At 33.5% G+C, this 15,672-nt stretch overlaps 1 protein-coding gene across 6 annotated transcripts in view; it reads right to left on the bottom strand.

Annotated features, from left to right (window-relative positions):
- OXR1 (oxidation resistance 1) overlaps positions 1-15,672 on the bottom strand; it is a 567,726-nt gene that overhangs the window by 77,631 nt on the left and 474,423 nt on the right. For 2 of the 6 annotated variants that reach the window (XM_074201035.1, XM_074201037.1), the window contains exon 4: positions 5,252-5,323. The exons of the other annotated variants lie outside the window; for them this stretch is intronic. In XM_074201035.1, the coding sequence (XP_074057136.1) occupies positions 5,252-5,323 (72 nt within the window). The remainder of the gene's footprint in view (positions 1-5,251; positions 5,324-15,672) is intronic. 6 annotated transcript variants of the gene reach the window in all.

The raw sequence follows: 15,672 nt of genomic DNA, 5'->3' as shown, positions 1-15,672 counted from the left end.
TTTGAAAATATAAATTAAAACATACTTCTGAAGAAAAAAATTAAAATTGCATACTAAAATAAATTAGGCATATCTTTAAAAGTATAGTGATATTTCCCTTAAAAACATAAAAGAATGTTTGAATTTTAGAGGAAAAATAAATTACAATCTACAAATTGTTCCAAATTTTAAAACTTAGTAAATATGGGCCCCAATTGCTTGCATAGCTCCTTAGAAAACTTAATGCATAAATACCACTACTGTATCTGTATCCCAAAGAGATCACAAAAAAGGTTAAAAAAATGTAAATATTCTTAAGTATTTATAGCAGCTTTTTGTAGTAATAAAAAATTAGAAATTGAGGGGAAGCCTATCAGTTAGGAATGGCTGAACAAATTGTGGTATATGAATATGATGAAACACTGCTGTTCTATAAGAAATCATGATGGAAGGGACTTCAGAATAGATTGGAAAGACTAGAATGAACTGATGCTGAGTGAAGTGACCAGCACCAGAAGAACAATGAACACACTAATAGCAGCATTGGGTGATGATCAACTATCATGGACTTGTTCATTTCAGCAGTACAATCAAAGATAATTTTAAAAGACTTGGGTTGGAAAATACCATCCATATCCATAGAAGAAATTGTGGAGTTTAACGCAGTTTAAGGTTAATGCAGACCAAAGCCTACTATCTTTAATTTTATGCATTATTTTTTCTCTCTAATATTCTTTCCCATTTTGATCTGATCCTTCTTTCATAAGATGACTAATATGGATCTAGGTTTAGCATGACTATATATGTATAGCCTATATTAGATTGTTTTCTGATAGTGGATGGAGGGGGGAAGGAAGAGGGAGGGAGAAAAATGTGAAGCTCAAAAACCTTGAAAAAAGATGCCTGTTGAAAAATACCATTTCATGTGGTAGAAAAATAAATACTGAAAAAAGAAAAAAGAAAATTTAATGTATATGAACTCAGCTGTTCATAATGTGGCACTAATAAAATTAATGTTGGTTTGAATTTCAGACTAGAAAACATTGTTTTGATTTAAAATGTTTAACATTTTATATATGCCATTGGTCAAAATCTAAGTAAGCATCATAAACTTTACTGAGACATTTAATATGAAGGGGAGACTGGGCAAAGGAATTGGGTTCCTCTCAAGTAAACTGTCACTATGACTATAGAAATAATCTTGACTGTGCTCAGAGATTGCTCAAATTCTATTTTGAATAGAAAAACTTAAATGAAGTTGGTTGACACCATTACATTTGCAGCAGAGGGAGCTAGTGATATGCATCAGAAAACAATGTTTTGGAATTAATTTTTTTCAACACTGAGAAATATAAAATTTCAGGTTACTTTAACTGATACTATGCTATCCTAAAAATATTTCAACAATGAACCTCTGCCAGAATGCAAACATTTGCTTAAGGGAAACACATTTCTACACAATTCTCAGCTTTCCAAAACTTCTAAAATTTGGGAATGTAATGTAATTTGAAACCTCACTATGGATTGTAGTAATAATATTAAGCATAATGTAGAAAGTTACTACCAGCTTCAAAAGGCAAAATCACTACATTAGTTTCTGAAAGGATAAATTATAACTACCTGAAAAATTATTGAGATTGACAATCAAAGAACAGATGACAAAAACTGATCTATAATCCTGAACTTGTAATAATAACAAGAAAGAAAAAGGCATTAAATGTTGGCAGTTGTTCAGCTGTTTCAGTCAGATCTGACTCTTTGCAATCCTATTTGGGGTTATCTTGGTAGAAAATGGTTTACCATTTCCTTTTCCAGCTCATTTTACAGTTGAGGAAACTGAGGTAAACAAGGTTAAGTGAATTGCACAGGGTCATACAGGTCAGAGTCCATATTTAATAAACTCAGAAAGATGAAGTCTTCATGACTCCAAACTCTATCCACTATGCCACTTAACTGCAGAGCTGGCAAGAAATGGGGTTACTATTATTATCAGGGGATTAGAATAGAACTTTCTGAAAAGCAATATGGCAAAATAGAGCTACATTTCCATCCACTGCACATAATCTTTCTTTTATCACTAAACAAGAATTCAGAAATTGGAACCCTTCTGACTTCCATTTCAACAAGCAAACTTTTTGCCATACTTATTGTTTATCTTCTGGTTCAGTAAAAATTAGGGGCAAAGAAGATAAGGGCTACATTCTAGCATTCCAACCCTAAACCTACTTCCACCATTCTGGTTGGCAATTAATAAGGTCTCAGATGCTGTCCCTATTTATCAATTAAAGAATGGTTCTTTTATAAATTTAAATTAGTTCCTTACAAATCTTGGGAGATTAAACAAAATATTTTTTCCAGTTATTTCCTTTTTAATCTCATTTTTAAAATAATCTACTTTTATTTTTTCATCCCTTGTTTGATCACAGACTTTTTCTCTATCCATAATTCTGATAAGTTATTTTTTTTCCTAGTTTCTCTAATTTGTTTGTAATGTACCTTTTTATATCTAGGGGTCATTTCCATTTGGAACTTGTCTTGTGTGTGCCTGGAATACAGTAAGCACTAATAATGACTTCTCTAAGGTATGAAATATGATTTCTTCCATTCTGTTTACTAATTTTCCTGTAGTTTTTTTTTTTAATCAAATAATGAATCCTTACCCCAAAGGCTAAAGTCTTTGGGTTTATCAAATATCAGGCCATTAGGTTCATTTACTTCTGTATATTGTATACTTTACCAAGTTCATTGATTGTTCTATTTTTTTAAAGAATATCCAATTGTTTTAAGATCTAGTACTATTGAACCCCTTCATTCCCACTTCCCCCTACCATGACTTCCCTTGAAATTGTTGAGCTTTTGTGCCTCCATATAATTTTTTTCTAGTTGTATAAAGCAATCTTTTGGTATTGAATAAGTAAATATATAGTACTATTAGGCTGACTCATGTTACTTATGGGCAATTAATATTTCTCTATGGATGTCTATTTCTGTAAACAGGTGTTCTACAAATCTATATGCTGTTATATGTATATTTTATATTCTGAATAGTTTATATAGTCTGCAGTTAGCTTATTTTAATTTCTTTTTCTATGACTTTCTAGTGGGTTTAATTCAAAAATAATTTGTGTTGATTTATCTTTTGCAACTTTGTTAAAATTAGTATTACAATTAATTTTCAGTTGACTCTCTAGGATTCTTTAAATACAACACAGTATCATCTTTCCTTCTCTAGGTTTCCTCAACCATAAAATGAGAAAGGTAGAGTGAAAAGAATTTGAATCCGTGGCTCTTTTTCTAATTGTCTCTCTCTGACCTTGGACAAGTCACTAAACTGCTCTAATCCGCTCATCTGTAAAATAAAACCTTTAACCAGATGCTCTTTACAATACTTTGCTCCCTTCAAGTTGAGGTGAAGCTTTAAAATCCTTCTTTTTGAGGAGAGAAAAACTCTTCTTTACAAAATTTTTATTTGTTTTTCATTCATATGCATATATATATATATTTTTAAGTTACCAAATTTCCTTCCACCCTCCTTTCCTACCTCCTTCCTCTCAGCAGCAAATAGTCAGGTTAGCATTGTACATATATATATATATATATATATATATATATATTTTTTTTTTTTCTTTGAAAAACATGTTTACATATTAGTCACTTTTGGCATGAGGAACTGGAATTAAAGGAAAGAAATACATAAAGAGATAATTTTTATAAATTGTTCATCAGATTCTGAGGGGTTGGCTTTTCTTTTTTTTTTGTTTTGTTTTTCTTCTTCTGGATGGGGATCACATTGTCCCTAGCTGGTCTAATTTGGTTGTCCTAGCTCTCTGAACTGCTGAGAGGAACTGCTTCCATCAAGGTTGATCATCTCACAGTGTTGTTGTTAATGTGTACACTGTTCTCTTGGTTCTGCTCCCTTTGAGCCGTCTATGCTTCCCTCGAGTCCAACCATTTATGGTTTCTTATATTACAATAATATTCCATAGTATTCATGTACCATAACTTGTTTAGCCACTCCCCAAAACCTACAACTCTCTAAAGTGATAAAGTGAATAAAGCAAAATGATATATGCAGTGATTACAACCATGCAAAATAATATTTTAAAAGATTTAGTAAATAGTTCTAAATTTTAAGTAAAGCTATTCAAGAGAGGAAAATTTGAAAAATAAACACTGCATCATGCTGATTATAGTAAAAACAATCTGATTGTATGTAATCATGGAATTATGTTATGTATAATTTCTCACAATTTAATGGAAAAATCTGGTATAAAATATTCCTGTTAAATCATCATCCAACTTTTCTTACTAAAGTAACTTTTTTTCTCACATCTTAATTTATGCTCCTCTACTATAAAGACAATTATTATTATTATTATTTATAAGTTTAAAGTTATATGGGTCTTTACAACAGGTTATTACTATCAGTCCATTTTAAAGATGAAAAACAATCACAGAGGTAAAGTGACTGGTCCACAAAACATGAAGCAAGTATCAATGTCAGTGTTTGAACTCTGGTTTTGTGATTTCATCTTTTTCTACCATACTATAGTGCTCTTCCCTGAAATTCTTATTTCCAATTCACTAATGTCAACCACACCAAAGAATTTGATGCTATCTTTAACATCTTTTTCCAGTCTATGTCAATTTATTTTTTCCTACTTTCCTATTTCACTCTTTCTTTTCTGTTTCCAAAAACAAAACCTACCTATGAATATTCATTTCATGTCTAGATTACTGTACTATGTCTATCTGCAACTTTTACCTTTAAAAATAAAAAATCAGAGCTAAAGGATACCTTATATATTATCTACTTCAACTCTTTCAATTACACAGATCAGTCAACAGAACAAAAATAAAAAATCAAGTGACTTATTCCAGATGATTCAGGTCGTATTTATTAAGATTTTTCTTCAGAGCCTCCTAACACTACCTAACTCAAGTGCCTTTGCATGACACTAAACTGCCTTTCTTGTCTATTGTTACCACCCTGTATTTCTTTTGAAAATAATGTGTAAATCATGCCAGTCTTCAATTCAAAATCTTTAAAGATTTTTCTGGTCCCAATTTTTTCTTCTATTATTTTACATTATTCTTTTTAATATGCTAGCTTGCAGCAATCTTTATATATGGCTTAATGACCCTTGTCTCTAATTGAATTTGACACTACTAGACTAGAAGACGATTTATGGTCCAATTCAATTTTAAATCCAAGATCCTATGGTCCCTTAAATGTCCTGTAAAAATATTTTCTAATTTTACCAGAAATTACCATGGGGGGGGAAGATTCTTCTTTTTGAAAATTGGTCTGTATTTATGATTTTCAAGTTCTGCCAGTTAGATCCTAGGATTTAAAGAAAGAATCTATTATCGACTGACTCAGCAATCACACTAACCAAGCATTTTGCTATCTATAGTAAGTAATTCTTCCCTAATACAAGGATTCAGTTGAGTTTTATAAATTTCTATCTTGATGGGAATATTATGATCCCTCATTCAATCCTTGGTGTGAATTAAGAAAGAGTCCCCAAGCAGCATATAAAGGAGCTACCTGTATATTTTCAAGACTTTTAAAAATTTTCATAAAAGTTGCCCACTGATATCCTTAGAGATGGAGTATACACAAGTGTTTCCCAAATGAATGAAACTCCAGGTTTATACGGTTTGACATGAAACACAAGAAAAGTCAAATTACTACAGAAAAAACTTTCAAGTTATGGTCATAAAGCCTTAAGATATTTCCAAAAGCTACTACAACAAAATTAATCTCATTAATTTATAGCCACATTATTATATTGAAATGAAGGTGGGCAAAAACAATTTTTGATAGCTACACTCAACATAAAACTTATTGTCATTACCTTAGAATATTAACAATATCATTCCATTGATCATACACAGAAGTAAATCAAGAAATTCCATTTCCCTAAAATTATGGTTGCATGTCACCCAGGGAGCAATGGAAAAAGAATATGGTAGATATGTGTAGATTGTACTACCAACAAAGATTCTTTAATTTCTTAGGGGAAATATAGAGTCTTACAAGTGGTATAACTAGATTAAGGGCTTTGCACCATTTGGTAATTTCAGGGCAAGGTTCCAAATTACTGTCCAAAGTGACTGGACCAACAGTGTATGTGTCATTTTCACTTTTTTAAAAATTTTTTTTTTCTTATTTCCTGATCTGTTAGTTATGAGGTGGAACCTGAAAGCCTTAATTTGAGAATGAACTTTCTTTCATGCAAATATGGATCAGATTAATGCTAGAAGAATTTACTCAAATAGGTACAAGTCAAATCATTACTTTTCATCTATTTAAAGAATAAGTACATTATACAACTTCAATGTAACTTCTCATAGAAACATAAAAAAGTATCAAAGCACAATTTGATATTTATTTGACCACAATCTAAAGGACAAACATTTAACAATAATAATCCTCATAATTTCTAAGGCCTCAAAAGAAGGTCAAAAGACTAGATAAAATTATATCCATATTATCAGAGACAAAATATATATTTTATCAAAAGGGGAGCAAAGAAAGTGAATGACAGGTCAGTAAGCTAAAGAATTGCTAAAAAAAAATTATCCAGCTCATAACTTCACAATCCCTGCCTCAACCACCACTAGTTTCATCTTGCCTCACTTCCTGCTCTCTACCATGCTCTCAATCTTAACTTGAAAAAACATGAATTTAGCTAATCTGCAGCAAGACAGAATAAAAATAAATGGAAAAACAAGTTCTAAGACTGGGGAAAACTGCAAGTCTGTGACCCCAAGGAAATTCTCTCAGAAGTTTCTGGGAGTTATAAGCTCTTATTAATTTAAAAACAAAACAAAATAACACCTAATACATAAGCTCTCATTTAAATATCACATTTATTACTAAATCATTAAGTTCTTTTCAGTTCTTATATGGGAAAAGTGAATAGCTGGTTACAAAGACAGGATCTTAGGAATGGCATTTAAATTTGGGTATGATTTAAAATATAGGAACTGAGACTTGACCAAGAATGTATACCCTGTGAATTTCTCTAGATTTTTTTTAGGGTTTTTTTTTTTTTGCAAGGCAATGGGGTTAAGTGGCTTGCCCAAGGCCACACAACTAGGTGATTATTAAGTGTCTGAGACCAGATTTGAACCCAGGTACTCCTGACTCCAGGGCTGGTGCTCTATCCACTGAGCCACCTAGCTGCCCCAATTTCTCTAGATCTTGACAGCAACTTTGTAACTACTCTCTATTGTACTTAGTTCTGTGTGTATGTGCATATGAGCCTATGCTGGATTCCCCCATGTGTGCTTGGGAGTCAAGACAGAGACACCAGTCAGTGGGAGAAACTGCTGGTGCAGCTGGGACCCAGGTAGATAAGCAGACTATGCTATCTTCATCATCTAGCACAGTTCCCAAATGAAAAGAGTGTGGCTTTTGCCATAGTCTTGCTCCTCTCCTAGGGGGAGAGAGGATGTCCTTTTCCTACCTTTACTCTATCTTTTCCCCTCCCAAACCACATCCCCTTAGGTGAAGATTTCTATTATCTTCTTCCTTTGACCTGCCATTATAAAAATGTGCAATGACACCTAGCTGCCCTGAGCATGTTAATTTCTCTTGTAATAAACCTACTTTTCACCCAGGTTTCATGAAATTGTGACTACCTACCTATTGATAAATGGTGGCAGTAGTGGGCTGTGATGAAAGGAAGTAATACAGACAGAAAAATATACACACATATACACATACACACACACCCCACTCACATTAACAAAGGTAGATACCATAGAGAGTAGTTACATATTAAAAACTGCAATAACAATCTACAGAAATTCAAAGGTAACAAAATACAAGAAATAAATCATCAATGAAAAGCACCTTCAGATGTTTACACTAAGGTATAAAATATAAAAAAAACAAATTGAACTAGAGATACCAAGGCAAAGGACCAATGTTTATGTATTCCATTAAATGGGGGAAAATGAGTTAATCTAGAAGTTAAAAGGAGCACAAGGCCAATGTACAAAATGCAAAATACCAAGAAAAAGAAAATGGGTTCTGACTGTCTTGGCACAAGAAAAGACCTAAGGGAAATGGTTCTAGTATTGAATGAATAGTCTCAGATGGCTGATGTAGACCAGCTGAAAAATTCTTATTGTATTAATTTAAGCAAATTTCATAAGAGATTTCAAGTATTTCAATTATCAAATGATAGTGAACTTTCACATTTTCTACATTAGCACATAAACTCCTTTAAGGCATAGATTAACTTTCTTTCAGTTTGTATTTGTACTCCCAAATCTCAGCCCAGTGTTCTGAACGTATTAAGTACTTAAAATGATGACTTATCTTGACTTCATGGGGTGGGATTCAAATATGGTTCTGGAAGGGTATCTGAAACGTATATTCTAAAAATAGCATAGTCATAAAGAGGAAAAGGCAATGATGTATATTAATAACATTGCATTTGAATGAAAATCAATGGAAATAAATAATATCATCATCCACATATACTCTAGATTGCTTGGAAACAGAAAGTATTTAGGAGAAAGACTAAAAGCTTGTCAAAGAGCATTGATAGTATTAGTAATGGTAGGAAATTTCAATTATTTAGACATCTGTTGGAACATTCCTTATGCCCAATACAGAAAATTTAATAATTTCATGGATTAAATTAAAGACAGTGTAATCCTTAAAAGAAAGGGGGGAGGGGGGAGAGAAAGAAAGAAAATGTTTTTCTGTTTTTGATCTTCACCTATAAAGAGTTTCTGTAGTGGAAATGATGGCAATCTTTATAGATGCGAATTCTCTCCTTGCAACCCCGCCACCCTATTTGGTGATGGAAGAAGGAAAAACCTGCTAAGTTATGGCATGTACCCCCAAATTTTAGAGGTTTCAAGGAGTATGAAGTAACCCCAAGAATAATATTTTATTTGACAAAAACAAACAAGTCTGATGAGGAGGAAAAAATAATGAGATCAATCAATCCACTCAGATTTTAAAGGATTCAAGCAAAGGGGAGATTTTTAGGAAGAATAAAAAGCTGTATAGTTAAAATCTAAGTAAGAGGAGAAAGGAAGGAACTAAGAAACTAAGAAAAAGAAGAGAAATAAATATGAAGTTTTACTGGAGAAGAATTTCAAAATGAATAAGGCTATGTGAAAATTGCTTGGGACACTGAACACAGAAGATGGAAAAACAGAGTATTCAATAGAATTCTGATGGAAAATAGCAGACTATTCAATTTTTATTCTGCTCATTTTCCCTAACAAATCAATTTTTTTCAACTAGGAAAATAGTGCAAAAAAGATACTGGGAAATTAAAATGGAAAACTTTTAGTAGACTTCAAGTTCAATAGGAGTCCCACCTATTTGTTACGGAAGTCAAAAAAAGTTAATGCAATTTTTAAGCTATGTTAAGGAAAGCATAGTGTCTAGACTCCTATAGAAATTAAGAATTTTAAGCATAATGGATAGAATATTGGGCTTAAAGTCAGGAAGACTTAGATTCACATTCCACCATTTATTAGTTGTGTTGGCTCCAGGCTGGTCATTCCATAGGAAACTTGCCTAGTAAGTCAAAAGTAGTTATAATTTGCACTTTGTACTTTACAAGAATAGAATAACCCTATATAGAAAAGTATCTATATCGTGAAAAACAGATCTTTCATTACTGGCATAAGTATATAGAATTAATAAAGAACAGAATAGTCCTTAATGAATTCAAGTCACCAGACAAGAGTATTTAACTACTGAGAAACTGCCAGTGATTTTGAAAGATCATGGCAAATGGTTATTGAATTATGAAAGTTCAAAATCACACAGATAGTAAGTGATAATGAGCCAAGATTCAAACCCAGGGTCTTCTGACTCCAAATCCTATAATCTTCCCATCAAAATACTACGTGTTTATTGAACTGAATTACTTAAGTTCTTTCAATCACATTTTTCTGTGAGTTCAAGGCCTACGGTTATTGTAATTACAAATATCACAAAATGCTTTGACTTTGTAATATTAAAGAGCAGAAAAACAAAGATAACTGATGGAAATAAATATTCATTCTTTTTTCCTAAAGGGATATAACAATATAGGCATAAGGAGACAAGGAAACAGAATTAAAAAGTAAGAATTTGCATCTAAAACTAAAATTGCCAATTAAGATGAATATTGATCATTATCTCTTTTATTACCCATTTGTATGCATTATAACAGCAAGACTACAGCAAACAGAAAGCTAGTCTTAAGAAAACATGAATTTCTGCTGTTTAACACATATGAACTGAATCACTATGTGACATACACAGAGTTTTGAGAACACACTTGATTTCTTGGTACTCTAAGAAACTCAACAAGACTATATAAATTGTAGCAGACGCCAATCTGCTTTGCTAAGAGATGAAGTTTCTCATTGGGGAACTCGTTCAGAACCCTGACCCCCCCCAAAAAAATACACCTACATTTTTCAGACAGTGAGAATCAATTATTAATCAAACACAATATTATGAAGATACATAAAGTATATGAGTAGAAGCATCTATCATGGAGGTACTAGAAAACTGGTATGGTCTGATATCATATGAGTTGAATGAGCACAGAATGAGGAAAAAGTTTTACACATTACATAGGAAATAAACATAAATTTATCAAACAGTAGGGAATCTCATTCTAAACTACTCAAGCCAAGATTTTTTTTTGTTTGCACCCAATTATCTTGAAATATACATTCACTTAGAGAAATGAACAGCTTCCAGAAGAAGCAATGATTACTACATATATGGCGAAATAGAGCAGAGATGAAGCACAACTATGTAATAAGACAAAATCTGTCCCCTGCATCTCATTTTTCTAGAATGTATTCTGTAGTCATAAGTAATAATAACAATATTCACATATTTTACGATTTGCAAAGTATTTCATGTGTTATCTCATTAATCTTCAGAACAACTCTGAGCTTATGTCTTATCTCATTTTGCAGATAAGGAAACTGAGGTTGTGTGACTTGAACATTATCAGGTACCTTTTCTTAATGGGCCCAGTGAAATAATTCTTAACCAAGCAAGGCAGAGGAGATCAGAAAAGGGGGAAAATAGACAATTTTGATTATATAAAATTAAAGATATTAATAGTATGCAAATAAAAAGAATGAAGACAGAATCAATCAATAAGCATTGATGAAGTGTCTACTATGTGCCAGGCACTTTGCTAAGTACAGGGAACACAAGAGGAGACAAGACAGCACCTACCCTCAAGGAGCTTCCAAACTAAGGGGGAAACAATATGGAAATGGATACAAAGAAAGCCATATGTGGAATAAAAAGGTAATAACTAGCAAAGGGAAGGCCCTAGTATTAAGACTGAATTGGGAAAGACTAATTGCACAAAAGGGGATTTTAGTTGGTATTGCTGGCAGGTGGAGGTGAGGTGGGAGAGCATTCCAGGCATAGAGTGCAGTCAGAAAAAAAAAAAAGAGTGGTTTGTTTCATGGGACAACAAGGAGGCCAGTATGACTGGGGACCAAGGTGTAAGAAGACTGGAAAGATGAGACGAGGCTAGGTGGTAAGGGCTTTGATCCTAGAGGTGGAAGGGAGTCCCAGGAGACAGAAGTGAGACACAGTCTGAATCAACTGCGATCTGGGGGCAGATAAATGATACTTGGGACAGAATGCTAGACTTGAAGACAGGAACATGAGTTCGATTGTTGCCTCAGACACTTACTAGCTGTGTGACCCTGGATAAGTCATTTAGCCTCTTTTGGCCTAGTTTCCTCAGTTTTAAAAATGGGAATAATAATAGCATCTACCTCCAGAACTGTTAAAAGGACCAAATGAGATCATATTTACACAAGCCCCCAGCAGGGGCTTTATCCCATTCTTTACCTCCTATTTCCTCCCTCTCTCCACATACATTTTGGAGAATTTTGGAGGATGAATGAGTTTTGTAGAAAAGATAATAATTTCTGCTTTGACTAGACTAATAGGTTGAAAATTATCTTCATGGAGAGAGAATCAGCAGGCAGATGACAAAAGATGACTGGATCTAGAGAAAAGAGGCCTGGATACAAAACTATGCATGCAAGTTATATGCCTCTGGATGACAATGGAATCCATTAGAGAGGAGGATCCAAAACAGGGCCTTGGGAGACAACCATATTTATTGGACAGGAGTTCCTTGATGACTGAGCAAAGAAGAAAACAATGAGCAAAGAGAACTAGGAGAGAGTAATGTAACTAGAACAATCAAAGGTCCAAGAGAGTATGGGGAGGGGGGGTCAAGAATGCCAATAGCTGTTATGGGAGTCAAAAAGAATGAGGACTGTGAAAAGGACACTGGACAGTGATATTAAAAAAAAATCATTCCTATCTCGAAAGAGAGTGGTGTGGGAAGAGCAGTAGCCAAACAGCAAGAGTAATAAAGGAATAAGAACTAAAGAAATGGAGACAATGAGATTAACGCTATCAGAAATAACCATTTCTTCAAGATTGACTAGTAGTAGAAGAGATTTAAAATATCAGGTTCAAAGTATGGCAGGATTAAGTGAAGATTTTTAACAAGGATACAGGAGACTTTAACACACTTGTAAGCAGCAGGACAAGAATCTATGAATAAGGAGTCTCGAAAATGACTGGGGGAAATCTCCCTGTCAAGAACAGCAATCAGAAGCACATGCAGACAGGTTATCCTGTGACAACAACCACCTCTTCAAGTAATCATTGAGCATTGGGGGGAGGGGGAGGCTTCTATGTGCTATGAACTGAACTGGATGGTGGAGAGAAAAAGACAAAGGAGGCAATAATCTCTAAATTCCCTAAGACTGAAAGCTGTTCTGTGAGAGAGAATGACTTGAGATAAGGATATCAACCAGAAGACTATTGCAGAGTTCTGATATGAGCTGATGAGGACCTTCACAAGTGTGGTGTCTACATCTGATGAGAGAAGAGGATGTATACAAGAGGCCTTAACATTTTAGAGTCTGAATAAGTAGGAGTGTAGCATTATCTGCAACTCTATTAGGGAAACTGGGAAGGGAGGGATTGGGAAGAAAAATGATGAGTTCTCTTTTGGATAAATAGTGTGAGATGTCAATGGGGCATCTAAATGTCCAAAAGTAAATGGTGATAGGAGGCAGTAGACCAGGAAAGAAGTGAGACATAGCTAAATAGATTTCTGAATTATTTGAATGGAAATGATAATTGGACAAATGGGAAATGCTGAGATTACCAAATGAGTGTACAGAGGAAGAAGAGAAGATGGCTTAGGACAAAGCCTTGATGTGTGAGCTAGAGGGAAATCAAGCAAAACAGACTAAAAATGAACCATTAAACTGTAGACCCCAGGGAGATCAGTGTCTTGAAAACTTAGCAAGGAAAGAAGATCCAGAAGAGAGATAGTATCAAAAGCTGCAGAAAGGTTAAAGAAGGATGAGAATCAAGAAAAGGCTTCTAGATTTGGCTATTAAGAAATCACTAGTAGGGTGGGATCTCATGTAAAGTGGGGATAATAACAGCACCTATCTCACAAAAAGGTTGTGAAGATCAAATGAGTTTATATTTATAAAACATATGGATGTTATATGAATGCTATAATTATTACTTTGGAGAAAGCAGTTTCAGAAGAATGATTAGGTCACAGAAGCAAAACTGAAAAGGAACAAGAAAAGAATGAAAGGATACACTGATCTTATGTGGGGAAGACAAGGGGATGTTCATAGGCAGCAGGGAAGCGGCCAATAGAAATGAGAAATACTGCTGATACTCAAATTTCATTCTATAGGTATCTCACTGCACAGGCATATAAATGATTGGATACTGTCTGGTGATTCTCTAATCTATGATAAGACCTCACATATTGTGATCATGATAAATATAAAATGGCCAAAAAAAATTACCACCATCAAATAAAATACAAAGAATAGAGCTAGACTGCTGATAGCTGATAATGGCGGTTCATTCTACTTTAATGGCCTTATATTGTAATGGGTATATATATTTATGAAGAACTGTTTACTAAATACAAAAATATATGCTAAATGTAGGGCTGAACAGGGGAAATGGGAGAAGTTAAGAAGAAACACATGCCTAAAAAAACTTAACCTAAGATACAACAGCAGGTTATCGGAACAGTCTTGATGAGTAAATCAACAACTGGGGACAGAAGGCTTTTTAAAAACCCAGTTTTTCAGAAACCATTACAGGGTTAATAAAGTAGAATCAAAGGCCATCTAATCCTAAAAACAAATCAACAATAATACAATTTACAGCATCCCATAGTTCCTCAAGTTTCTTCTTTATTATTTACAGGGATAGACAACTGATTACTTCTGGAAGTTGACCATTACAGTTTTGGACAGTCCTATAAGGAAATTTTTTTCTAAAACCTGCCTCAGTTACTTCCATCTAATGTTAATTATTCAACCTTCTGTGGACAAGCAAAACAAGGCCATTCCCTCGTCTATATGAGAGCCTTGCTATCCTCACCAAAGGTAGTCTCCTCTCTAAAATAAGCTATCTGCCCAATGGCTTCAACTGCTACTCAAGTGGCAATATACCAATTCTTTCACCTTCCCTTATATGTTTTTGTTTGTTTTTACCCAATATTTGTTTAATTAATGAAGTAATTAATTCCTAGGATTGATGAAAAATTCTCATGATCATCATCACCAACCAGTATTTTTAAGGCCTTCCATAAGCACAGAACTATCACAACTGTTTCAGAGTTAGGCTTTTTTTTTTAAGTGAAAAAGGAACTGCTGGTGTTCATACAATAGAAAGCTATATTTTAGTGGAGCATTTATGAGTTTTCTTCCAAAGAAGTACTCCCCACAACAAAATACAATAAAATACCTTTCTAGCCATCTCTAATCACAAAATTATATTTTGTTTTGCTCTGAATCATTGATTCTACTTGTGTAGGAACTCCCAGTGTGGAAATTTCTATGAAAGAAGTTACAAACTTTTCTGCACTTCTAATCTTGGACTTCAAGATATGCTAGCACATTGAGTTATCCTGGGTCAAAAAGTCAATCTGTCAAACTGTGAACTTGAATTAGGTTTTTCTATCCTACACATGAAAAATATAAACTAATAAAAGGACCACTTATAAAACTGTTCTCTGCTCAACTATATTCCTCTCTGCTTAATATTAGTGTCCAGTCAGATCCATTCTGTTGTCACCCTGTCCAGCTCCTCTTTATCAGATGTTTTATACATAACTACTATTTTAGGATATTCTATTATTTTTAAAAATTTCTATGATTTTCTATATAACCATGAATTTAAAGAAAAATACTAGTGACATAGTATTTCATAGTATCAAATGAAAACATTACTTGATCTGAAGTTTATCATTTTTGAAATACAGAGTAATCAGTATTTTATATCATAACATAGGAAAAAACTATAACATCAAGAATAAAAAAGCAGATCTTTGGCTAAAGCATTCTAAGACACAATTAACATGAAGTAGTGACATCTTAGAAATAACAGATCCTCTTCAACCATAAAGATCTTAAACTATAGCCCTTATCCAAGAAAAAACTAAAAATCCTAGAAAAAGAGCTTTGGGATTGAATGCATGAAAAGATCAGATAATTAATTATGTTTGATGGTGGTAAATGAAAATTGTAACCAAAAAAACTAAACCTTTACTAATTTATGAGTAAAAGTCTGAAGGCTCCATAAAACAAACTGATTATTTGTTGCTGATA

Source organism: Macrotis lagotis, chromosome X (assembly GCF_037893015.1).
Source record: "Macrotis lagotis isolate mMagLag1 chromosome X, bilby.v1.9.chrom.fasta, whole genome shotgun sequence".
In the NCBI taxonomy this organism is placed as follows: domain Eukaryota; kingdom Metazoa; phylum Chordata; class Mammalia; order Peramelemorphia; family Peramelidae; genus Macrotis; species Macrotis lagotis.
The sequence above is the reverse complement of the archived record's forward strand: the minus strand, read 5'-3'. Positions and strand labels throughout refer to the sequence as shown.